Below are 24,894 nucleotides of genomic sequence, written 5' to 3' on the forward strand. Positions count from 1 at the left end.
TCCGGCCGCCGTGCCTCACCTCCCACACCGGCATGACCCTCCATCACCGGCGACCACAACCTCACCGGTGGTGAGTTAAACCGGCCACCCGATATCTCTCTTTTCTCTTCCAAAGAAATGGGTCTTAACCCTTTTTCCTCCTCTTTGGACCACCATACACGGTCGAAACGGCCACCAAGCACCACCAATGGAACCACCATGTCAAGAGCTTCCTCCCCATGTCCTTCTTTTCTCCTAACTCTCACTTTTTCTCCGATGGGTCTTCACACACACACGTTCGGTTGCACCGCCGTGCACCACCGTACACGGCCACCCATGGTGTTTCACCACCACCACTTTGTTCCTCTCATCACCAAGAACTTCCCCAAGAAATTTCATGGCCAACGGAGCTATGTAGAGCTCTCACTCTCCCTCACTCTCCAAGGCCGAAAATGGCTTCAAACGGCCGATCCGCCGCCTTGAGCCACCGTATGGCCACCACCTCGCCACCACAGCTCCACCACATGTTCATCTACCTTTCCCTAGCTTCCCATGAAGTTCTATGGCTTTCATCCACCTCAAGCGAACTCCTAGCTTTCGGATTTACTATTCACGGCATGATGCCGCCGTGCTCCGCCACCTTCGACCACCACGAGGCCACCATGAGCCTTCCAAGGCCACGCCTAGCTTTTCTCAAGCCCAAACTACCACTTTATGTGGTGGACAGCCACCGTACGCGGTGTTACCGCCACGTACGTTCCTCCGACGCTTAACCGTGACGAGCAGCAAGTGACGCACGGGTTAGCCCGTCGATGGTATAACCCTCTATCTCTAATTATTTACGTTTAAAATAGTTGATTGATTGGATCGAAGAATGCGTAATTAATAATTGTGGAGTTCGCTGCGTAGTTGTGAAGCGAAATGTAGTTGTGAAGTGTTGGGCTTGAATTGTAGTATTGTGGATTGTACTATGAAGTGTGGACATGAGATAGATGCCGTAGTTGTGATATGGCATGATATGTGAAGAGAGTACGCGTGGAGCGTATTCTGTGTAGTGCAGCGACGTGACGTGTGACGTGTGATGTAGTGATGTGTGGCGTAGAAGGAAGGGAGTATACGTGGAGTGTACTCCGTGTTGTATGGTGATGCACCGTCTGATGTGCATCGTGATGGTATAAACCTCTATCTATAGTTATTAACATTTAAAGTAATTGATTGGTTGGAAACTTTTGAAGTTAGTATGCAAAATCCTTAAGTTATGGGTAAAACGGTCATTTTCCCACATGTAGAGAGTAAAATAAAAATTTTACTCTTTAAGTTAGTATTTTCCGTATTTCAAATTATTAATGATTTAGTTCTAACTTTTAGAATCACTAATTACAGTTCCTCGTGATCGCACTTCAAGTTTTATAAGAAACGCGGAGATCGAGGTAAGTTAGCTTTTAACTTACTAGCAGTCTACTGTGTTTGTGTGCTAAGTAAAAGAATTACAGTGTATGTATGTATGTTATCATATATGTCATGCCATGCCAAGTTATTATGTAATTGTCTATTATACAGAATTTATTCTGTCATCAATTTTTATCTGTTACACAATATATTCTGTCATGTATTACTATACATTACAAATATGTTATGCTAAATATGTTGTTTGTTATATGTTATGCCATGTTACGAAATGTTACTATCTCAAGTTGGTTATGTATTTCAAATTATGTTCAAGTCACGTTATGTTACGTCAGGGCTTCAGTCCTTTCATATTCCAGTCACGTTTCATCTTGAGTATATTCAGTTTATGTAGAATACATGGGGCCACAACAACTGTGGAGTATGTATTTAACTGCATAGTGATGTATAGAATACATGGGGCCACAACAACTGTGGAGTATGTATTTACACATAGAATACATGGGGCCACAACAACTGTGGAGTATGTATTTTTAATGTTAAGTCAAGTTTGTGTAGAATACATGGGGCCACAACAACTGTGGAGTATGTATTTACACGTAGAATACATGGAGCCACAACAACTGTGGAGTATGTATTTTTCATGTTAATTCAAGTTTCAGAGCAAGTTCATGCTAAGTTAAGTTTCAGATCAAGTTCATGTCAAGTCAAGTTCAGTTCATGATTCAAATTAAGCTATGTCAAGTTCCCAAACAATAGAAAGGCATATTTTAAACTCATGATGAAAAAGTATTGTATTGCAGGTTAAAACAAAGCAATAAATTACCCGTTTAATTTTTTTTGTGGCCATCTTTTCCACAGGTGGAACCTTCCTCTTACTTGGGGGTCTCCCTTTTCCTCGTACCACATTTGGGCTTAATATCTTTTTCCCCTTATCCAATACCACATCTGCTTTCTCCTTCGTCTGTTTGAGTGTGGAGTCTAGTGTTGAGTCTTCACATTTTTTCTCAAAGTCATCAACAACACGTAGGAATGCATGGACTTTTTCATTATTTGAGGCTATTTTGGTTGCTAATTTCAAACATCTCTTAACAACAAGCTCATAATTCTGACTATCCTCTCTGTCACCATAAATATCGTAACTACTCCTGAGTAAGGTGTATCTCCTCTTTATGTCCTTTCTCCAGCGATCCAACACATATACATTTGGCAGCTCTTTAATATTCTTCAACTGACAAACTCTAAGTGCATGCCTACGTAGAATCCCCCTCGTTTCAAATAGTCCACATGTGCATCGCACATCCACCTCCTTTTCATTAAAGTATACTGAGTAATTGACTGTTTTAATGAGCTCGTCAGTAGAAATTTCATCCAACACATCGTATTTTAAAATTGACCCTTCTGTGCTTACCAACGAACAATTACAAGCCATTAAGCCTAGCAACTCCCTTTAGAGCTCTTTGAATTTTGCATTTGTATATACGGATTGGAATTGCTTCTCTATGTTGAAGTGAGATACACAGGGAATAGTCTGGTTGATAGATTTGAAATCAGCAAGTGTCTCGAACTCAACCTTCTTTCTAAGTGCATTATCAAACTGATCAACAAATTTCTTCAATGTCGTTCCGGAATGCACATACCCATCGAAAAATGCATTCATGCTTTCTGACCTTTGGGTCGTGCTCATACCAGCCCAAAATTCACCTTTCAAGTAAGCTGGAATCTAAAAAGACCTTTCCTCGTATAGGGCTTGGAACCATTTATTGCCGAGTAGATCATACGTCTCAAGTAGTTCACCCCAACTCTCCTCAAATTCGGTGATGGTCTGTGAATCATATAATGTTGTCTGAATGTCAGTCTTCAACCCCACATTGAACATGGCATGAGACTCCAACTTCTCTAGAAGTTTGCGCAAGATATGCCATAAACAAAATCTATGACGAGTGTTGGGGAATACAATGGCAATAACACTCTTCATTGCCCGATCTTGGTCGGTTATGATGGAATAGGGGGCCCGACCATTCATGCAATCCAAACACATTTGGAATAACCACACAAAAGTGGTTGTGTCCTCACTCGAAAGCAATCTGGCCCCTAGTAATATGGACTACCCATGATGGTTAACACCAACGAATGGAGCAAAAGGTATTCTGTACCTATTTGTTAGGTACGTAGTATCGAAGGTTACTACATCGCCAAAATACTCATAGGCCGCTCGACTACGAGCATCAGCCCAAAAGACATTTCGTAACCTCCCCTCATCATCCACGTCCATGACAGAAACGAACCCATCATTCTTGTCTCTCATTCTTTTGAAATACTGATTAAGTGCATCTCCACCTCCTTTACCCAACTGTAAATGTCTTGCCTTATCAATATAATTCTGACAATCTTTCTCCTGAAACTGAAAATTCTCAAAACCTCCTGCATCAACGACAAGAGAAAAAAAGTTCTTATTCAGTCGTATACCGGCTTGATCATTCAAGTCGAGGACCCTTTGGCTGTATTCATCTAGAACCTTGTGAGATCGCAATAGCCTAGTCTTCTTGGGGCTTACAGTTACGTGGTTGTGTATATTTTCTACAATGGTGAAAACCCACTTGTTAGTCTTACTCAATGTCGCATACAATCCGTCCTAGTTGTTGGCCGTGGCTTCGACATATTACTATTCTTAGGTTGGTACTTTCCGCCATGGGCACAACCAACTGTCACATAAACTGGCGTCCTATCATCATCTCTCCTAGTCCTCTGTATCCATACACCAAAACCCTGTTGTTTCGCATAATGCTTATAGTAGACTGTCAGCTCTTTCACACTTGCAAATTCCATACTAGATCTGGGTGCATCAACTCGTACCTCATCTTCTTGGACATCAGTGGTACCCTCTAAATCTTCATTTATGTCGAATACCATTTCTACATTTATTCAAATATGAATGGATTAGCATAAAAAGAAAGCTCAGGTACGATAATCATTTAAAAGGAAACTATAAATACCATCGGCGTCATGAACACTGTCATCACTAATTCGTGATGAACACCCAACATTTTTTTCAAATTCAGCAGCAGTTGACTCAGGGGGCGCTTCTTGTGTCAGGTCTTCTGGATTAGTCGGTGGAGTGTATGGCATATAAGGTGGCATCTGCTCAAATAGGACATTGTTAGGCAACCCATGTTAGTTTCTCAATAAACTAAGCAAAATAGACCCTTTTAAATTTTCAAATAAATATACCTCAAATGAATGATCAAATGGGTTAAAGTCTTCATCAAATGGGTTGGCCATGATTTACATCAAAAGTCAGCAGCAAGCAGCAATTATGCTGTTAGTTAGATTCTGCAAATTAGATCATAGGTTATGATTGAACGGCAGTAATGAGAAGAAATTACTAAGTTATGAAAATAGTATACTGGTTTTTTCTCTCATCTTTGAAGAGTGGGAATGGGAATAAGAATAAGAAATAATAAAAGAACATTGTGAGAATGACTACAGAGCTACAAAGGAGCTTAGGTTATGAAGAAAATCATATTCAAGTCACCTACCCAATATGGTGAAGGTCGAAAATGTTAAATAACATCTCTTAACAGAGTGTAGTCAATGGAAGAAGAATATCATGAAATATGATTGCCATAAACATCATATTTCATGAAGCAATTATATTCACTAATAATTCATCTCCAATTATATTCACTAAATCATAATAACAATTTGTTCTTATGATTTATCAACCATTTAAGAGAGTGTAGTCAATAGAACAAATTGTTAGTTTATTTTTTTGGAGTATGTTACTCATTAAAGTTAATAAAAAATAAAATTAGAAAACTTTCTTCAAACTCTAAAAACGTAATTCTATCATTCTATCATTTTGGCTATAGACATTCTGTAAATAAATTTGAAAACTTGCTCACGCATGTTTCCAGTGTGTCTCCAATTACCTACTCTGTAAAAAAAATGGAAAACTTGCTCACGCATGTTATGTGGTTTCTGTAATCTTAACTAAACTCAGTAATCTTCAAACACATTACACGTTCTTATGCAATAGGTTAAACCACATCAAGGGAAGATAAATTTGAGATATTAATCTCATAGCTAAATATATGTACGTACAAGTCATTTACATAAACCTAACAAGCATTTCATTCCTCCATATTCCAAACTTACAGTACCCATCGAAAAAGCTAAGATTTTTATCTCACAATCCACAACCATTCAAACCTAACAGAATACAAGTAAAAGCTGAAATTTTTATCTCATTTTTCCAACCCATTCAAAACTAACAGAAAGCTGAGGTTTTTCTCCGTGCCCTAAGCTACCATACCAATCTCGAAAAACATAAAAATCAAATCTTGATGTACACATGAATAATATAATATTACAACACGTAGGAAACTGAAAATATTTACCTCCTTAACTTCTCAGTGCATTTACCCGAAATAGAGCAATTTGGAATGAGTTATGGTTTCGTCGGTTCACAGTCGTTTCAAGGGGAGTGGATGCGCTGGTTCAGGGGACTTGCAAGGTGGCGCTGATTAGAGACTTGCCGTCGCCAGGTGGCGCTGGGAAGAGGAATGGTAGATTCGGGTTCTAAATAGATAGAAGGGAGTTTCAGGGATTCAGCCCTCCCTCGCTCCGTTCAACGACCTCGTGGGGAGCGGCGGCAATGGGTAGACGGCGGGCTGACGCAAGAGAAAGTGGCTGTCGACAGAGATGCTGTCGCCGGGAGGCCTGGGTAAATGGACCAGTACGCAGGGGGTTATTGTCGAACGAGAGGTACTTCACGAGTTCATTTCGAATGGGGATGTACGCAGAAACCGTATTTCAAATTGGGTGGTCAAAATGGAAAAAAAAAAAAAAAAAATTAACTAGGAGAAGCCACGTAGTGAGTGCAGTGTCTTCACTGCTACAGTAGCTTCTCCGTAGCTTAACTCTTTCGGTCCATATGATTTATACAGTATTTTTTCTTTATTTGATAGTGTGATGATCGTTACAGAGACGAAATGGGCGACACTTGTTATTCCCTTTATTTAATGCCACCTGTTTTCTGTTTTTGGATATATAGGACAAAGATTTTCCGTTGACTGATTGAAATTCTACAAACCCCACGCCGAAACCGAGCCGCAGCTAGAGATACAGATAGCTAGAGCGATGGCGGAAACGAACACCAACTCGTCCATCATACTTCACAATGCCGTAATTGTCACCATGGATCCTCAAAGCCGAGTCTTTCGCAACGGTGGGATCTTCATCCAACACGATACAATCAAAGCCATCGGTCAATCTTCCGATATTCTTCGCGATTTCTCTTCTCTCGCTCCCCAAATCATCGACCTCCACGCCCAAATCTTACTCCCAGGTACTCTCCTTTATCTAATTGATTTCTCTTTCTTGAACCCATGTAGGCTAGCTGATTATATTGTGTTTGTGTATTTGGGTGATTCTATGTAACTAGGATTCATCAACACGCATGTTCACACCTCTCAGCAACTAGGAAGAGGGATAGCGGATGACGTTGACTTGATGACATGGTTGCACGGCCGCATTTGGCCGTACGAGTCCAACATGACCGAGGAAGATTCTTATATTTCCACTCTACTGTGCGGCATCGAACTCATTCACTCCGGTGTAAGTTCCCGCCACAACATTCTTTGTTTCTTGTTTTAGGTGTTTCTAACACCGTGGTTGTTGATGTTTGGCGGTTTCTCGAATCAGGTAACTTGCTTTGCTGAAGCAGGGGGGCAGCACGTATCTGGAATGGCGAGGGCGGTGGAGTTATTGGGCTTGCGTGCGTGTTTGGTCCAATCAACCATGGATTCCGGTGAGGGTTTGCCGGCGTTGTGGACGACCAGAACCACTGATGATTGTATTCAGGTCGAGTACCATATAGTTTTCATCTTTGTATTTTTCTACTCATTTTTTAAAATTTTGATTTCTATGTGGATTTCACGCACGATAGAATCTCATATGTAGAAGTTTTCATCTTTAGGTTGAATTGACGACCCATATGTTAAATCAATGCGAGTTTATATCCTAAACAAAGTTTGCCTATGATTCATTTTTGTTTTCTTACTATTATCAAATATGCTATTATACATTCTGTTGGTTGTTTTGGTCCTCAATTTGGTTTACTTATTTTAAGGGCAGTCTCAAAAGGAGCTCTACAAGAAGCATCATAATACAGCAGATGGACGAATCAGAGTGTGGTTTGGAATTAGACAAATCATGAATTCAACTGATCGCTTGCTACTTGAAACAAGAGACGCCACGAGAGAACTGAAAACTGGAATCCATATGGTACTGAACGTTGTGGCGCGTGTGTTTATGCAGCTTCTTTTTCAAGATATGAGGACATCTATATGAGCTTCAATAATCTATCCTGATAAATTTGGATGATGCATGCGGCAGCCGTCTTGTCAAAGTAGAAATATGTTACCTAGGCATCCCTGTTATGCATGACATGATTTGAATTTTCTGCCACGTTACGGGGCTAACATTCGCATGGTGCAAATAATACAAAAACTGCATTTCTATTCGATCCTTCTAGTAGATTTTACTAAATTGTAAAATGGATTTAAATAACTTTCAGTTGACTCCTTATGAAATTTAAAAAATAAATAAATAAATTTCAATTGGCTTTATCATATCAAGAACTTCAACTGTTCTTTGATTTAAACACTAAATTTACTCAAGAAGTCAACTTGATCAGGCTGACCTTTTCTGGTGTTTAGCATGTTGCAGAGATACCCCATGAGAATCAACTCGTGATGGATACTCGAAAGGTTGATCATGGGACGGTTACATACTTGGAGAAGATTGGGTTTCTCCAAAACAATTTGCTTTCAGCTCATACGGTTTGGGTCAACAGTACTGAGGTAATTTGTGTTTCCTCTTATTACTTTCTGAACTTTAAGGAAATTACATAAATATCCTTTCTTTACCATCTTATTTATGGATAACAAAAGTAAGGATGATGTCTTATACTCTATATAAGATGGTGAGTAGAATAGCAACGAGGATTGGTAGTAGTGCCAGTGGAGTTGATTTTTCATTATTGACCAAGTTTAATTTGTTTTGGGAATCTTCTGGCTTGGGTTCTGTTAATTGAAAGTACAGGCATTGCCGCACATATATTTTGCTTTTTTCTTCTTTTGTACATCTATGTTGCCCACCCAGGTTGTTCGAAATTATCTTTTGTGATCTTTCCAATTCTATGTTAACCACGGATGCCATGAAACTGCACATCGTATACTTAATTTTGGATTACAAGAAGCAGATAAGCTTTCAAGAAAGACGGATCTTTAACCATCAATATATTTATCAGGTAGCTATGTTTAGCCTTAAAACTGATGTGCTATGCTGTGTTTCCCTGCTCGTAGATGATTGATCCTTAGAACTCATACTAATAATGGTAATATTATCTGAAGCTTCACATATCGATGCCGGTATGGCATTTAAGTGAAAAGTGTATTAAGTCCGAGCAGATGAAGTGGTGGGAGAAAATATTGTGTTCCGGTAGCGTTGGTGAGTGGGGTTCTGTACAGTAATTACTTCTCTTATGTATGCATCAATGACTGCCAGTGGTGTCCGTATTGCTGTCTCATGCTTGTTTTCATTTTATGTTGCTGGTTTGGTTTGATCTGTGTGTCTTTATTCAGATTGGTTTTCTTTCTAGCACTGGAGTCAAAGTATCTCATTGTCCTGCCTCTGCAATGCGCATGCTTGGATTTGCACCTATTAGGGAGATGCTTGATGCTGGCATTTGTGTCTCCTTGGGAACAGATGGCGCACCATCAAATAACAGAATGAGCATTGGTTTGTCCACATTCTGAATTTCCATCCTTTCATTCTCACAGTTTCGTCATGTTTGATAATACCCAATAAAATGTTGGCTTTTATCTGAATTTGCTTTTTTTCTTTTACTTCTTTAGTATCCCAGACACGTTTCATCACACATGCACTGCAAGCAAAATAGATACTAGGTATGGCTATCCCCGATGTTCTAATTTAAGGAGACCAAATGAGAGGTAAAGGCAATGTCTGATTCTCTAGGGTCTGCTGCATAACCTACAATTAACGAAGTAAAAGGTGTATCTATTTACTATAAGTAACTGAAAGATTCTCATTTTAAGACTGATGCCTCGAAATCACTCAATGGATTCACTCTTGCAGTTGATGAGATGTACCTGGCTTCTCTTATTAACAAAGGACGGGAAGTTCATAGAATCGGAACCACCGATCCCACCGCTCTCCCTGCCGAAACAGTTCTCAGAATGGCGACAATAAATGGTGCAAAATCAGTACTCTGGGATAATGAAATAGGGTCACTTGAGGCTGGGAAAAAGGTTGGACTATTTGCTCAAATTAGTCACTCCTCTCTTTTTGCTTCATTCTCCTTTTAAGTTTTCCCCCTTGCTCTTAGTTTGGTTATAGGTAGAAAGAGTTCCTTATACTGGATCACCATGCAGGTAGACTTTGTTATATCATCCATCAGATCACAATTGCCGGATTATTTTATTGATTCTCTCAATAATTGAGGCTGATTGATGTTTGTGTCTCTCATATGGTAGGCTGACTTGGTTGTCGTCAATCCTTCCCTTTGGCCTATGGTTCCTGTCCATGACTGGTATGCACTCTATCCTAGATGAAAGATATGCAGTATTCTTGTTCGTAGATGATGACTTTATTCTGATGACTTTATTCCATTACTTGAATGGTTGCTCATCCATCTCGAAAATGAATCTTCTTTCTGGAATTTCTATTTGTAGTGTGTTTTGAGACTAAATTGCAGTTGGAATTATAAATAATGACTTGAAGCTCAAATTGCATGGAAAAAATCATTGACCATCAGCCATACTTAACTTTTTAAAGTTATTTACCGGCTGGATTTAATGAGACAAATGCATGAAACCGACAAAGATAGAATATAGAAGTTGCAGTAATCTGATCCAAGATCAGTTATTGAATGTTTACTTGACCATCATGCAGCATTTCCAGCCTTGTGTATTGCATGCGAACTGAAAACGTGGTCTCTGTAATGTGCAATGGCCAGTGGATCATGAAGGATAAGAAGATTTTGCGTGTAAATGAGGTAGTTTGTAGTCAATTTTCATTGGTATCAGTCAACTGTCAACGGTTAGGAAGATTCACAGTAGAAATTTAAAAAGCTGATGCATTTTTTTGGGAATTCAAATCAGATAATCAAAATGCCATATATATTTTCAACCAGATACTATATAACTGTTTATCAACAACATGTACTTTCCTTATCAAGAGTCCCCAAATTTTAACTCCGCAGGAAGATGTTATTTTGGAGGCAGGGGGAGCTGCTAGCGATCTATTGAAGAGGGCAGGAATTATAATTCCCAGCATAATGAACATCCTATGATTATTCAAACGGGCTTGTGGTCGCTGTACTTGCTGCAAAGCATTTGGCATTGTAAGCAGGTTTGATAACTATCATCGTCTCAGCAGCTCTAGCAGTTTTAAGACGATCACGCTCTTTCTCAGCAATTTTCTCATCTGTTTTTTTGGTCTCCTCCCTTTGATATCTTCAAACTTTGAGCGAAGCTTGTGTAACTGTGTTTCATGTTTCCGTATGTAACCGGTATTGGTGGGAAATCGGAATGCTATCAAAACTGGGCCGACTTTGCAACTTATTGAATTTTATTTGGGCTTTTGGCCCGTTAGAGTAACGTAACAAAAATAATAGGAAAATTAAATTTCAAGTCCATCGTTCCATGTCCGTCGCACGCGGGAAACCGAGAACAATCGACAGCACGCGACGCGGACATATCCGGTACATATATAGCCCCCCCATCTTGAAATAAAGTAACATCTGACCAGAAACTTCTCGAACTTTCATTTCCCTCCTAGAAGCACGTCTCTTGCTTCCAATTCCCTTCTCGAACTTTCAATCCTCTTCATAAATATCCCCGTTTCCAGTTCAGATTCACAGAAAGCAATTTCTAAAATCTCAAAAGCCAAAGTTACTCCACTTTTTAGTTCTAACCAGGAGAGATTCAATTCGGTTCTATTATTTTGATAATCGGTGATGGATGCTCCTTTCTTCACAAACCATTGGAATTTCCCATCGAGAGCGAGAGGAGTCCCTGTGCAGCCGCAAGCGACTCCCTCTCGGAAGGTGGTGTCGATCCCAGTCCACTTCGTCGGGTCGGAGCGGAACAAGTCCGACTCGGCGCTGAAGATTCAGAAAGTGTTCCGGGGGTTCCTTGTGAGGAAGAGCATGAGGAAGATCGCGGCGATAAGGAGGGAGGTCGACGAGATAGATGGGAAGATGTCGGAGAAGGCCACGATGGAGTCAATTCGTAGTGATCCCAAGGAGAGGCTGAGGGTGAACGAGACGCTGATGAGCTTGCTCTTCAAGTTAGACTCGGTGAAAGGTGTGGATTCTGGGGTTAGGGACTGCAGGAAGGCAGTGATCAAGAGGGCGATCGCGTTGCAGGAGTTAGTGGACGCGGTTGCATCCGGCGAACGAAATGTAGGTCCTGTGGATGAAACTCTCCAGGCCGAAGCTGTCCATCCAAACCAAGAACCTTTGAGAATGGATGGTGATGATTTGCGAGGGCAAGCTTCCGAAACTGAATCTTCCGCCGGTAATATGGTTGATAATTCCTGCAATTTATCAGCGGATCGTGAAACGTTGGAAGAGGTGGAGACTGAGGTTGGAGATTCGGTACCTAATTCGGTTGATTCTGAGAAAATCCACGACGCTGAGTCTATGCCTGATTCGAGGATGGCTACCATAGAGCCGTATGGGACTCACAAAGTGGAAGCTCCGGAGAAGGCTTGTGAGGAGTCAGAGAAGGTGGATTTGGGTGGAGTTGATGCAGCAGGTATGGAACTGGAGGTCAACGATGGAGAGATGGATTTTGATATGGGACCTAATTCGGTTGAGTCTGAGATAACACGCGTTGCTCGGCCAACGCTTGATGTAGAGCCCGATGAAACTCTAAAATTGCAAGCTCTGGAGCAGGCTTGCAAGAATACGGAGGAGTCGGAGAACGTGGATTTGGGTGGCGTTGATGCATCAGGCACCGAAATGGAGGTCAAGGATGGAGAGATGGATGATGATTTAGCACCTAATTCGGTTGAGTCTGAGACAACGCACGTTTCTGAGTCAACGCCTAATGGAGAGCCTGATCAGACTCTAAAATTGCAAGCTTTGGAGCGGGTTTGTGAGAATTTGGAGAAGGTCGGCGGAGCCGATGCAGCCGGTAACGAAATGGAGGTAAAGGGTGAAGAACTGGTCGAGGATCATGAAGTAGCTCCTTCTGCGAATGAATGTATGGAAGAGAGCGTAGGGACGAGTCAAACTGCTTCTGGTTCTTCCGCCGATCCTGAGAGTTTAGATGAAGTAGTTGAGGAAAACTCGTCGAAGCAAGAGGAGCAATTGAAGATTGATAATAAATACCGGAGCGTGAAAGAAGAATGTGGTGGGCCTGGAGGGAGAGAGGAGAGCAACAGGAGCAGTGAGCTGCTGGAAAGGATAATGGAAGACAACGAGAGAATGATGGGGTTGATGGCAGAGCTCTTCGTGAGGAATGAGATGCAGACAAGATTACTAAACTCGCTGTCGAAGCGGGTCGGGCAGATGGAGAGGGCTTTCATTTGCGAGAAGTTGAGGAAAAAGAAGAAGAGGCTAGCTGCTGGGGATGTAGATGATGTAGAAAATTTGAAAGATACAAGGGACCGTGGGAAGAGATAGATCGAGGGTTGGGCGAGCATTTTAGTAGTCCTGTTTTGGACTTTGTGGATGGTTGATGTCTCTGTGTGTGATCCTTGTTGAGATTTTCAATATACAGAGATGTGTTTCTTTTTGGCAAGTCTCGTTGGAGTTAATTGTAACTTGTAATTCATAAGCATAATTTAATGTTTGTTTCTTGTTGCAATACGCCGGTGTTTACTCTATAATTTCTCAGGACGCAAGGTAAATAGCGTTAGCCGCGATCGTATGGGGGACCAAGGGCAGCTTCGAAATGGTAAGTGGAGTGTTAGGAGTTATTTTTAGGGAGAATGAATGATGTTGCAGAAACATTGATGGAGGGGACAATGATGTTTAACCGATGCAGTACGCCCAAAATTGTTTTAGGAGCTGTTCCTTCGTTTCTGTTTGTTCATTTGTGGAGGAAATGCCTCAAGTCAAGTCCCAATTCCAAAGCATGTGAAAAAGGGCCCATCGTGGAATATTGTTAAAACAAAAAACAACGGTTACACGAACGAAGCATGTAAAACGCTTAAACCAAATGCCTTATAATTCGATGATGAAGCATGCGGAGAACCTCATGCATATATTTTTAGCTATATCTTTTGAATTGAAAATAAAATAGCATGGATATTCATCTTTTGAAAACGGCCAATTAAAAGTTCTTATATAAAAAAAAAAAAAAAAGGTTATTTGGATGTTATATATTAAATTATTTTTTAATCTGAATAAGTTAAAAAGAAAAGCATGATTCTATATATAGTTTGAATTTTAAAAAGATTTTTAATAAGTGAAAATATTTATATAATTTTAGATAATTATAATTTTAAAAATTTTAAAAATATGGTTATAATCTTTTAAAAAATATATCATCGTCATTTTTACTTTAAAAATATTTTTTAATTTATTTTTAAACAAATATAATAATATGTTTGAAAGTATTAATAATAAATAATTTTTTAATAATAAAATTTATAAAATTATATTTTCTACTACAATCTCAAATAACTACAATGAGTTTATGACTTAAAAATATAAACTTTGAATTGAAAATTGAGAGAGGACTGCATGGACATTATCGTGCTTTTAGGCCTAGTTGAGCGACATATAATTAATTAAAAGTTCCATTGCTTTGTATACATATTATATAATTGTTGATGTAAAAATTAATTAAGATATGATATCATATACAAGGAAAAAAAAAATCCATTATGCACTAAAAAGGTATCATTATATTGTTAACTTAAAATGAAAATATTAATATAAAAATTGGGGTTATAACAAATTAATGGTTGGCAGAACATATTAGCAGCTTATTTTGTAATCAATGTATACAATTGGATCTCAAATAAAAATAAGGAATTACTGCTTCTTATCCCATTTAAAATTGCAAGAAGGTTATAAGAAAAAAACGAAAAAATAAAAAGAAGAAAGAAATGAAAATTGTTGAATAAGCAACCTGTGGAAATGATTCTACTTGATTTGGGTGTTGTGACTACCACCCAAACCCTCCCTCTCACCCTTTTCTTCATCTCTCTTTCCCTCTCTGCCTCCTGCGAGTGCTACCAAAAGCTGCTTCCGAAACCCTAGATTATCCGAACCTCCTAAATTCCACAATTACCTGAGCTCCTCTCCCTCTCTATCTCCCTCTTTACTACCTTGGCTTTGTATCTTCGGACCTCCAATCCAGTTTGCGTCGGTGTGTGTTTGTTTGTCTAGCTCGATTGGATCTTCCTTCTCTCTCTCTCTCTCTCGCTCTCGCTCGCTCAATCTCGCGACTCATTAATGGGGGAAGGCAAGCTCGATCTTCCGGACGATCTCGTCTCATCTAAGCCTTCCGATCATTCCTGGACCTTCAAAGGTATTTTCCCCGCTCTTCCACTCTACTTCGTTTTTCCTTTTCATTTGAATTTGTTCGAGATTTTCATCGGCTTTTGATTGGTTTGGCTGATTCCGAAAATGCAAAACCTTGTAGCCGATGGTTCGCAAGATTTTGAATCGATACGAGGTTAGGGGTTGTTGATCTGGAGCATCATAGTTTGTGGTGTACTACTTCATTTTCTTTTTTGAGCAATCAACCCCGTCAATTAGGGTTTTCAACATTATCTGCAAATACGTTTCTGATTTTCATTCCCTTGTATTGGTCATATTTCAGATCATTTTTATTTATTTATATTGGTTTCATTTTTTTTTCCCGTTCCAATACAGAATTTTAGAAGTTTATATAACGGCAGGGTTGTTCTGGTTTTTTACGGTTTAGTTCATGAGTGGGCAGGAATGACATTGATATATTTCCCGAGATTTGTGACAAAATCTGAATCTTGCCATGGATTCTTGATAGTAGAGAGAGAAGGAAGCAATAAAAACAGAGAAAGCAGAATGAAGGAATCTTGAACTTTTTGTATTGAATTAATCTGAACTGATTTACATTGATGTATTTATAAGAAGAAAAAATTGATTACAACTCAATATAACCAATGAAATAGAGCCACATCAGAAAACTAGATTAAGCACTCTTAAGAATTTGTTGGCCCATGAGGATGGCTATTGGGAAGTTAGTTATTTATTTGGCTGAAATCTTTCATATTTTAGACTTCTGAGCGTTTTGGTTAAGTGCTTGGAGCATTCTATCTGTTTTCAATTGAGCTCTGAGCTCTTATACACGTTTCAGGACAACAATTATAAGCTATTTCTTTCTCTTTATTTATGGGTGCCCTGGGGTGGATTTGATTGCTTTTGTGATGGGCAATTGTTTGTTTACCGTTGCACTTTGCAAATGGAAGCTTAACATAATAAGTGTTTTCATCGTGTTCATGCTATGCCAGGAGAAGCTTCTGAAGGGAATGAAGAGGACAAGGCACTTATGGGGTTGCCTGATGAGTTGAAAGGTATTGTTGTTGAGTTGGATTTATTTTTTGCCAAAAGGATGAACTATTGATATACTTCGTGTGTACATGGGGCTTTGCCTAGTTTCATTCTCTTCAATGAAGTTTCTTATTTATCAAAAAAAAAAAAAAAAAAAATTTGAACTATTGAGTCCTATGTGTGTTACATGCTGTCATGTTGCCTCCTGTTTCTTCTCTGATGTAAAGAGTTGTTAATTCTCATTATTGCAGATCAGGTGGCATCAGAAAGTAGCATACCTCTGTCACCCCAGTGGCTTTATGCCAGACCAACTGAGCCTAAGATGGTATAATTCTGTTTCTTTTTGCTTTTCTTTTGGCAACAAAGTGACATAGATGCGCAAACGTTATCTTATTTTGCCTCCATATTGGAGGTTCTGATATATATCTACTGTATAAAAGGTGTTTTTTAGTATTTGGAGCCCAGTTGGTATCTTGGCTACAAACTTGTCACTATCTAAATGCGACTTCTATTTTGCCATAAAAAAAGGTTCTTAGAAGTTGCTTGTAAGTTGGTGTCATAACTAAGTTGTTGGTAATCCTTTCAGTGTCTTCTAGGGAGTATACAAGAGAGAACACCTAATTACAATTTAGGAGCTAGAAAAGTAGACAAGAAAATCATGAAAATTAACCACCCCACCTCCCAAAAAAAAAAAAAAAACTATTGCAAAGATCCAAAGAAATAACAATGGAAAGAGAAACATCTAAGCTCTTCCGACTAGCATTCCTAGTCTTCATAACTCTGGCCATTCCTTTCAAGCCAAATACACCACATGAGATAGAGGAATCATTTTTGATATGGCCGCAATTTTGGGATTATTTGAAAACCTCTCAAACAATCCAGAAGATCCACCACCCTTCTGGGCTTCTCATCAAATTTTTAATTACTTTTTTTGGGGAATTCTGTTTTGATAATTACTCCTGAGAGTTAGATTATATTTGATTTTGGGCATTTTTAATAGTTGCAACCTTTATGTATATAAAAATATAATAATAATTGAAACATAGACATTAAGGTAGCTGTCAGCTTAGAGCTAATTTTGATGATTGAGTTGGTCTGGATGTGATCATGGAGCCCATTCTTGACGGTAGCTCCCTTTTTGTCCATCAGTCTTTAATTGTTTTTAAAGGGGACGGTACCCTGTAAAAATTTTCAATTTAAAAAATAAGAGAATAATGGAAAACTAGCAGAAATAGAGGTGCTTGTTTTGTCTGATCCACTAATAAAAGAAGTTCACGTTAAATGGTGACGCCAACTAGATTTATTGCTTTCATTTAAATTCATGAGAAAGTGAGCGTGGCACCATTTGAGATCAAAGGGAGAGAATCGTGCATCAGAGGCTTTCAAATGCACCAGTGTGAAAGAGTGATTTATCAATGTGGAAAAATAAAAAGTGGGAGAAAGGGAGGCAAAAAATTATTTAAGTTGAAATTATAAGAAAACAAGTGGTTGTTCAATAGAGAATTTAGGATGTAATCCTAAATGGAGTTAAGAGTGGCAGAAAATAATCCATGTAGTAGGCCCCAATTAGTTTATATTGAGGCTCATTTACTTGTAATAAAATTAGTTTATTGTGATACCCCATATGATAAGAGGATAAGCCAGGTAATGTATGGAATCCGACATTACTTGGTAAGTAGAAATTCTTATCCTTTATAATGTTCTAATAGAGCTCTGATTGTATTATTGACTAGTCCTTTTGGAGTATAGTCCATGTGTTTTGGGTCTTCATTGGGGCGTTACAAATAGTATCAGAGCCCATCCCAACTAGAAATGTAGGACTTGATTGGTGCCACTTACGACGGGTGGGCCCGATGAGGACGTTGAGAATGTAAGTGGGGGGAGATTGTGATATCCCATAAGATAAGATGATAAGGCAGGTGGTGTATGGGATCACACATTACTTGAGAGGAGAAGTTCTTACTCTTTATAATGTTCCAATGGGGCTCCAATTGTATAATTGACTAGTCATTTTGGAGTATAAGCCAAGTGATTTGGGTCTTCCATTGGGGTATTATATTTATATTGACGCTCATTTGGCATGAGCTAATCTTCTCTCCATATAAAGTGAGATCCAATGAAGGTCACAAAGTTGATTCATTCTTGTCAGTTATTTCTTAAATGCTTACATTCAGAAAAGGCGTTCTGCTTGATCTTGCATTTGTGTCAAAATGCAAATCCCCTATTTTGGTATTCTAGCCACGCACTTAGCCCATCTTTAAGTTGGTACCATATCTTTCAGTTTCATCCCTTATTTTTCCATAGGGGGAGGGCTATTGATACTCCATGCTAGAGGCACGTGCCTTCCAATACAATGTCCACAAACTTCCAATATGATGCCCATTTCTAAGAAGTGGAGTTTATGATAATACTTTTTGTGTAACAAAATAAATTGAGGTTAGATAGTGTGTAATCTCTTGGGCTGTTAGTCCTATTTCATGATTTTTAAAGCATCTTCGGCAATTTAATGTTGGAATGTTTTGTGATGTATGAATATTATGGACTAATGGTATTAAATTTGTATTATCATTTCTTTTTAATGTTGATTATTTTGAACTTGACAATATGGCCAGGTTTGCATGGATATTCCCAAAGGTTTTGTTGTAATTTCCATTTATCACAATGGGTAACTATATTTAGTGATATCTATGTGTAACAGGAAATGCGTGCTCCAACTTCTGCGTCTTTTGGAAACCCTACTGACCCCAACCATAAAGAGGGCTGGCGCTTGGAAGGATCTGAGGACAGGAAAGATTGGAGGAGGACTGTCACTGACAATGAAAGCAGCCGTCGCTGGCGTGAGGAGGAAAGAGAAACTGGCTTACTCGGTGCTAGAAGAGATCGCAGGAAGGCCGAACGCCGTGTTGACAACACCCCAGTCAGAGAAACAGGTGAAAGTAGAGCATTGCCTACCTCTGATCGGTGGCATGAGGGTCGTACTTCTGGGCATGAAACACGGCGTGATAAATGGTCATCTAGATGGGGCCCTGAAGACAAAGATAAGGATTCTCGAACTGAGAAGAGGACAGATGTAGAAAAGGAAGATGCTCATAGTGACAATCAATCTTTTGTTAGCAGCAACCGTTCAGCTTCTGAGCGTGACTCTGATTCTCGTGATAAGTGGAGGCCACGCCATAGATTGGAGGTTCATTCTGGTGGTTCAAATGCCTACCGTGCAGCACCTGGATTTGGACCTGAGAGAGGACGAGTAGAGGGTTCAAACTTGGGATTTAATCTTGGAAGAGGAAGGTCAAATGCTGTTGGGAGAGGTTCATCAGCAGGTCCTGTTGGCGCAGCTCATTTTGACAAATGTGAAAGTGTCCCTGGGAGACCAAGTGACTCAATTATTTCTTTTTTGTACCCAAGGGGAAAGCTTCTTGACATATATCGGAGGCAAAAGCTTGGTCCATCTTTTACTACCATGCCAGCTGAGATGGAGAAGTTACCCCCTATTACTGAAGTAGGTCTTATTGAACCATTGGCTTTTGTCGCCCCCGATGCTGAAGAGGAGGTAGTTAATTGAATCCTGTAATTAGTTCACTTTTTATTCTCATCTGATTTTTGTGTATAACAAAGATCCATTTTCCTTGTAACTTGCTAAAATCTGTTGTGCTCTGTAATTGGTCCATGTAATGTTAACAGGCCATCCGTGGTGATATATGGAGGGGAAAGATCACAAGTAGTGGGATGATGTACAGTTCAAATAGGAAGGGAAGATCGACAGAAAATTTAACAGGTATTTTCAGCTTAGTTGCTTTTAAACTTCTGTTATAAATTTATGCTTGGTCTAAATCTTGCAAAGGGATTCCTTGTCTAGATGCTGAAGAATTAGACTCAACTGAACAAAATCAGGGCTTCTTGCCCTCAATTCTCACTGAAGAGGTTGTTGATAATTCGCATGAAGCTGCAATTGAGGACGTATATCAAGCTGATGATGGTGGTACCTTATTGAAATATGTCTCAGAGAGGAAAATGGTAGATGGTGAGTAACTGTTTAACTGACCCTTGGGGCATATATTTGAACCCTATTTATTTAATTTTGGTTAATTCTACATCTGAAAGATTCTGAATGTACGTCATTTACAGAAAGATATGCAGCAGAAGATAAAATTACTGGAGCAATTCATGGGTTGGCCCCTAAGTTTTCAGAAAGTAATGGTGTCCATGGTGTCTTGGAGATTGATGGTGCTCAGCATGGTCCTTCTCTGATCAATGTTGGTGAAAGATGGCAGACTGCAGACTCTGACTTTACTGTGCATGCTCAGTTTGATGCCATTAAGTTCCCCACTTCACTTGACATCAGATCCAAGCTTCCTGGCGATTCAAGTTCTCTCTTTGTTTTGCCTTCTCCTGAGCAGAATCAAAGTGGCAGCACTGACAAGAATGACTTAGAAAGGGTAACCCCGCATGAGGAGTTAAGTTTGTACTACATTGATCCTCAAGGGGTGACCCAGGGACCATTTGTTGGGGCTGACATTGTTTTATGGCTTGAACAAGGATTTTTTGGGACAGACTTGCTGGTCCGCTTTGCAGACGCTCCTGAGGGAACACCTTTCCAAGAATTAGGTAAACTCATGCCTTATCTGAAGGTCAACAACGGATATGCCAATAGCACAGAAACAAACACTCAGTTAGAGCTATGCGAAGAGTCAGAGGCTAGTTTAACTGCTCCTGCTTCTATTTTGAAAAGCAATTCATCTGCAGTAAATGACCTTTGCCAGATGCTGCCTGAATTCAATAGCATTTCTGCTCAGCCTGTTCAGTCAAGAGTATCTGAGCCTCAGGTCTCATTGCAACTGCCTCATTCTGAGGGTCAACGCTTTCCTAAGTTTAATACACAAGAAGAAGGTCTGTTTTCTATTATTAGTGTTTCTGGCGATTTTTTCTTATTTTTAATTATTGTAACAAATTGATTCAACTTTCACAAAAAGAATTCTCATTTTCCTCCTTTTTTTTCCCAGAAATTGTGTTTCCAGGAAGACCAGGAAACACTGGATATTCTATTGCAAAATCTAGTGGGAGCAATCATCATTCTGAAAATTCTTTCACCCGTCCTCTTCTGAATGAATTGACAGAACCTGGAGTACCAAATCAAAATGATAATAAGTTGCATCCCTTTGGCTTACTCTGGTCTGAACTTGAAGATCATACAAAAAATACGAAGCCATCCATTCGGTCGAGCATGGGAAGGGATGGTCCGTTTGGTGCCATGGCTGATCCAGCTCTTCCTACAGAGACGTGGTCTGATGTTTATAGAAAAAATACACTTCCTGACCCCAACTTGTATCAAGATGCCATGGCTGCTCGTCATTTGTCACTGATGGAGCAGGAATCCAACCATTTTGATTTAGCAGAGCAGCTTATGGCACAACAATTTCATCAGCAGCAACTCCAACAGAGAAATTTGTTGTCTCATGCACATTTAAATGAATCGGTTTTAGAACATGTGCCTAGTCAGAATCTTATACACCACCAACATGTGGCCAACCTTTCTGCACCGGATTTGGATCATCTTTTGACTCTTCAGTTGCAACAGCAGCGGCAGATTCAGCTCCAACAACATCATCAATTGCAGCAACAGCAGCAGTTTCATCAACAGCAAAAGCTTTTGCAGGAGCAACGGCAATCTCAAGTCCAGCAGGTGCTTCTTGAACAGTTTTTACGTAGTCAATTGCACGATCAAGGGCTTGGGCAGTCACATGTAGATCCTATCAGAGCCAACAATGTTCTTGATCAGGTTTTATTAGAACAACACCTTCTACACGAACTGCAACAACAATCTCATCATCCTTTAAGGCATATTGATCCATCTTTAGATCAACTTATTCGAGCAAAATTCAATCACATGCCACAACAAGATCGTCAGAGAGATTTACTTGAACTTATATCACACACACAGCATGGACAGATGCCGTCACTGGAGCAACAGCTTCTTCAACAAGACCAGCTGCAGGCTCGGCAGTTACTGGGATTGAGGCAGCAGACAGGTATTGAGGGGGAGAGGCATATTGGTTCCATATGGCCAGCAGATGAATCTGATCAGTTTCTCAGCAGTCATGCTGCTTCTCACCGTGCTCATTCTTCAGGGTTTGGCCCATTGGATGTTTATCAGCGGCCATCCCACGAGGAGCATCTGAATCATCTTGAGCGGAATGTTTCGTTACAGGAGCGCCTTCGGCAAGAGCGTTTTGACCCTGCCTCAATGCAATTTGAGCGGTCAATGTCTTTGCCTGCTGGTGCTCCAGGGATGAATCTGGATGTTCTAGCTATGGCCCGTGCTCATGGTTTAGATATGCAAGAACCAAGTACACGTATGCAATCTAATGCTCAAGTGGGTCCATTTTCATCTAGTATCCACCCTCATAATCCCCACCATCTTTTGGTTCCCAATCAATTTCATGCCCCGCAATTGGATGCAATTGAGGGCCGCTGGCCTGAGAACAATGAGCAGCTAGAGAATGACTGGATGGAATCTCGGATTCAACAACTGCATATTAATGCTGAGCGACAGAAAAGGGAGTCAGAAGCTAAAAGAACTTCTAAAGATGCATCCTTATGGATGTCGGATGGGTTCAATGATGAGAAGTCAAAACAATTGTTGATGGAACTACTTCATCAGAAATCAGGTCATCAATCTACAGAGCCATTAGATGCAGGCAAGGAAACAAGGGCACCATCTGGCCTTTATTCTGGGTCAGGCTACTTGGATCACCCATTCAGTGTTCGTCTAGACCAAGAAGCAGGTCTGACCAAATCATTTCAAGTGGGCTCTTATGGTTCTCATTCATTTGAACCCCTGCAGGATGAGCGGGCCAGCAGAGAAACCATGCCATTTAGATCTGATTCTGGAGCATTGATTGAGGGAGAGTCACACTTGGCAGGCATCAATGAGATTGATCAGGCAATTTACAAAAACTCTAACATGTTTGGCAGGTCATCTACGAGCCACGAGTTCTCAGAGGCTGACGGGAGGAAGTATGGGTCCATAAGTGAGGGTTTGGGAAAGGGTCCGATTTTCGAGATTCAAGAAGGCATGGTTGAGCAAGCTGGTTTGTCTGCTCTAGATCGTGGGGAGATTTCATTTAATACCCTTTGCAGGCAATCATCAATTGGTACTGCAAAAGGTTTCAGTCTCAATTGTTTCTTTTCAAGCCATTGTGTTATACTTGTAACAACAGTGATAAGGTTTTTTTTCTAATTTTGTACCCAGGTGGGAAAACAGGCTTCTACAATGATAAGATTGGATCTGGTAATTCATTTGTGGAGGAAATATCTAATGAGCGGTAAGTTTCCTTAGTTTTGATGCTTTATAAGTTGACTCTCTGTTGAAGAGAAAACCCTGGTAGCTCTATTTCATGAGAGCTGTACTAAAGGAACTGGATAGCTTCCGAAAAAAAATTACTAGCTGGCTTTTGGTACTTGTCAAAATTATTGGTTTATGAGTATAGAGATGGAATGGAGTAAATTGCACGGAGACCTTGGAGAGGGTGTGGGAGAACAACTGTTATTATACTTATTATGATATGCCACTCGTGATTGCTGTTTTTCTTATTCATTTTTGTACTTTTCTTTCTTATTATGATAGAATCATGCAAGAGTGACATATTTATCTGATTTTCGTTTCTTTGATTGACTTCCTGCCAGGGTGCCTGTTCCATCCAAAGGGCCAGAGAACATCTTGCTGAGACGTCCTCCTGTCTCCCACAACTCATCATCACAGGAAGGATTGTCTGAGCTGGTCTCAGATCCAGTAATGAGAGGGAAAATTTCTACAAGTGGTGCTGCCGATGGTACATATTTTTCAAATTCTTCTTACTCCTTTCTTCTCCTGCATAAAGTTGTTGATTATATTTTCTCTAAATCTTCAGGAGGTAGACGAGACCCAGGTGTGAATTTAGTAAACCAAGGTTCGGACATCATGGCATCTGGCAAGAAAGACATGCGTTTTCGGCGTACTTCTTCTTACGGGGATGCTGATGTTTCAGAGGCGTCATTTATAGATATGTTAAAGAGTAATGCCAAAAAGACACTTCCGGCAGAGGCTCAGTCAACGGCAGGATTTTCAGAGACAACAGATGGGACACAAGGGGGACGAAGTGGAAAAAAGAAGGGAAAGAAAGGGAGGCAAATTGATCCTGCACTCCTTGGTTTTAAAGTCACCAGCAATCGCATCATGATGGGTGAAATTCAACGCATAGAGGATTAGCCCCTTTTAAGATTTGTATTTTCTTTCTGTTGTGCATTTTTTAGAAGTTGTATAGGTTCAAAGCCCTTGGTATAAAAGCTTCTGCCAAAGAAAATTCTTTCATTCTTACAGGGTGTGCGGTCACTGGTGTAGTGACGGGTTTTAGTTCTGTACAGACTAACAAGGTTTATAAAGGAAATCTTCCATCATATTCTATACATCTGAAATGCTGGTTCACCTCCTCTAAGCCTAAGATTTGGGGGTAATATTTCTAAGGCTCTACAACATTTATGGTTGTTCAATAAAGGGATGTTTGGAAATTATTTTTATCCCATCTTGTCTCATTTTTAAATATAACTCAGAACACAAATATTTTCAAACTAATTATTATAATTTTTTTCTATTAATCATTACAACTTTTAAACAAAAAACAATTCAAATTTTTTAAATTTAAAAACAAAAATGATATTAGATAGTTATATTATAATAATATTTTATTTTATAATACTTTTTATTCAACTTTTTTTCTCTTTTCCTAAAATTTCAAAAATACTTAATTTAAATTATCTCACTATCATTCACAAACCATCTAACTATTATTTACAAAATTTACATCTCATCTTGTCTGTGTCCCAAGCATCCTAGTTATAAGGCCATCAATAAATTTTACCAAGTGCTTTCTAATTAAGAGTGAATTTATAAA

General features: G+C 39.6%; 4 protein-coding genes across 8 annotated transcripts; 3 read left to right on the plus strand and 1 right to left on the minus strand.

The window, feature by feature from the left end:
- Positions 1-3,493: 3,493 nt before the first annotated feature.
- Positions 3,494-4,668, minus strand: LOC122310085 (protein FAR1-RELATED SEQUENCE 5-like). The gene is made up of 4 exons (XM_043123972.1): positions 4,618-4,668; positions 4,383-4,527; positions 4,053-4,301; positions 3,494-3,966 (listed from the first exon to the last, which is right to left on the minus strand). The coding sequence occupies exons 1-4, from the start codon at positions 4,666-4,668 to the stop codon at positions 3,494-3,496; spliced, it is 918 nt and encodes a 305-aa protein (XP_042979906.1).
- Positions 4,669-6,379: 1,711 nt separating this feature from the next.
- Positions 6,380-11,072, plus strand: LOC122309956 (5-methylthioadenosine/S-adenosylhomocysteine deaminase-like). Of its 4 annotated transcripts, XR_006242574.1 has the most exons (11): positions 6,381-6,736; positions 6,833-7,005; positions 7,093-7,251; positions 7,525-7,674; positions 8,109-8,252; positions 9,036-9,192; positions 9,550-9,722; positions 9,811-9,845; positions 9,948-10,003; positions 10,366-10,468; positions 10,676-11,072. XR_006242574.1 is itself a non-coding variant. In XM_043123777.1 (10 exons), exons 1-10 carry the CDS (start codon positions 6,529-6,531, stop codon positions 10,763-10,765), a joined length of 1,413 nt encoding a protein of 470 aa, XP_042979711.1. In that variant the 5' UTR covers positions 6,384-6,528; the 3' UTR covers positions 10,766-11,072. The 4 variants fall into 4 exon arrangements, 2 of the variants coding, with proteins under 2 accessions (XP_042979712.1, XP_042979711.1); XR_006242575.1 differs by lacking the exon at positions 10,676-11,072 and having other exon boundaries at positions 6,382-6,736; positions 9,800-9,845; positions 10,366-10,444; XM_043123777.1 differs by lacking the exon at positions 9,811-9,845 and having other exon boundaries at positions 6,384-6,736.
- Positions 11,073-11,431: 359 nt separating this feature from the next.
- Positions 11,432-13,105, plus strand: LOC122310087. Its single transcript, XM_043123973.1, has one exon. It carries the CDS (start codon positions 11,432-11,434, stop codon positions 13,103-13,105), a length of 1,674 nt encoding a protein of 557 aa, XP_042979907.1.
- A 1,453-nt stretch (positions 13,106-14,558) lies between these two features.
- Positions 14,559-24,400, plus strand: LOC122309469 (protein ESSENTIAL FOR POTEXVIRUS ACCUMULATION 1-like). 2 transcript variants are annotated; one of them, XM_043122964.1, is made up of 11 exons: positions 14,559-14,963; positions 15,928-15,990; positions 16,219-16,292; positions 18,666-19,517; positions 19,649-19,742; positions 19,824-19,988; positions 20,093-20,854; positions 20,968-23,130; positions 23,217-23,289; positions 23,651-23,796; positions 23,875-24,400. In XM_043122964.1, the coding sequence occupies exons 1-11, from the start codon at positions 14,888-14,890 to the stop codon at positions 24,210-24,212; spliced, it is 4,806 nt and encodes a 1,601-aa protein (XP_042978898.1). In that variant the 5' UTR covers positions 14,559-14,887; the 3' UTR covers positions 24,213-24,400. The 2 variants fall into 2 exon arrangements, with proteins under 2 accessions (XP_042978898.1, XP_042978899.1); XM_043122965.1 differs by having other exon boundaries at positions 20,968-23,118.
- The last annotated feature ends 494 nt before the right edge of the window (positions 24,401-24,894 follow it).

Source organism: Carya illinoinensis, chromosome 5 (assembly GCF_018687715.1).
Source record: "Carya illinoinensis cultivar Pawnee chromosome 5, C.illinoinensisPawnee_v1, whole genome shotgun sequence".
Classification (NCBI taxonomy): domain Eukaryota; kingdom Viridiplantae; phylum Streptophyta; class Magnoliopsida; order Fagales; family Juglandaceae; genus Carya; species Carya illinoinensis.

What these genes read in the sequence shown, in the direction of transcription:
- LOC122310085 (XM_043123972.1), bottom strand. Translation starts at nt 4,668, where the DNA reads ATGGCCAACCCATTTGATGAAGACTTTAACCCATTTGATCATTCATTT. An exon ending in CATTTGATCATTCATTTGAG is followed by an intron (nt 4,528 to 4,617) that starts GTATATTTATTT and finishes CTATTTGAGCAG; the next exon opens with ATGCCACCTTATATGCCATA. An exon ending in AAAGTACCAACCTAAGAATA is followed by an intron (nt 3,967 to 4,052) that starts GTAATATGTCGA and finishes TCACCATTGTAG; the next exon opens with AAAATATACACAACCACGTA.
- LOC122309956 (XM_043123777.1), top strand. Translation starts at nt 6,529, where the DNA reads ATGGCGGAAACGAACACCAACTCGTCCATCATACTTCACAATGCCGTA. An exon ending in CACTTGAGGCTGGGAAAAAG is followed by an intron (nt 9,723 to 9,947) that starts GTTGGACTATTT and finishes CTCATATGGTAG; the next exon opens with GCTGACTTGGTTGTCGTCAA. An exon ending in AGATTTTGCGTGTAAATGAG is followed by an intron (nt 10,469 to 10,675) that starts GTAGTTTGTAGT and finishes TTAACTCCGCAG; the next exon opens with GAAGATGTTATTTTGGAGGC.
- LOC122310087 (XM_043123973.1), top strand. Translation starts at nt 11,432, where the DNA reads ATGGATGCTCCTTTCTTCACAAACCATTGGAATTTCCCATCGAGAGCG.
- LOC122309469 (XM_043122964.1), top strand. Translation starts at nt 14,888, where the DNA reads ATGGGGGAAGGCAAGCTCGATCTTCCGGACGATCTCGTCTCATCTAAG. An exon ending in ATCGACAGAAAATTTAACAG is followed by an intron (nt 19,743 to 19,823) that starts GTATTTTCAGCT and finishes TTCCTTGTCTAG; the next exon opens with ATGCTGAAGAATTAGACTCA. An exon ending in GAGGAAATATCTAATGAGCG is followed by an intron (nt 23,290 to 23,650) that starts GTAAGTTTCCTT and finishes ACTTCCTGCCAG; the next exon opens with GGTGCCTGTTCCATCCAAAG.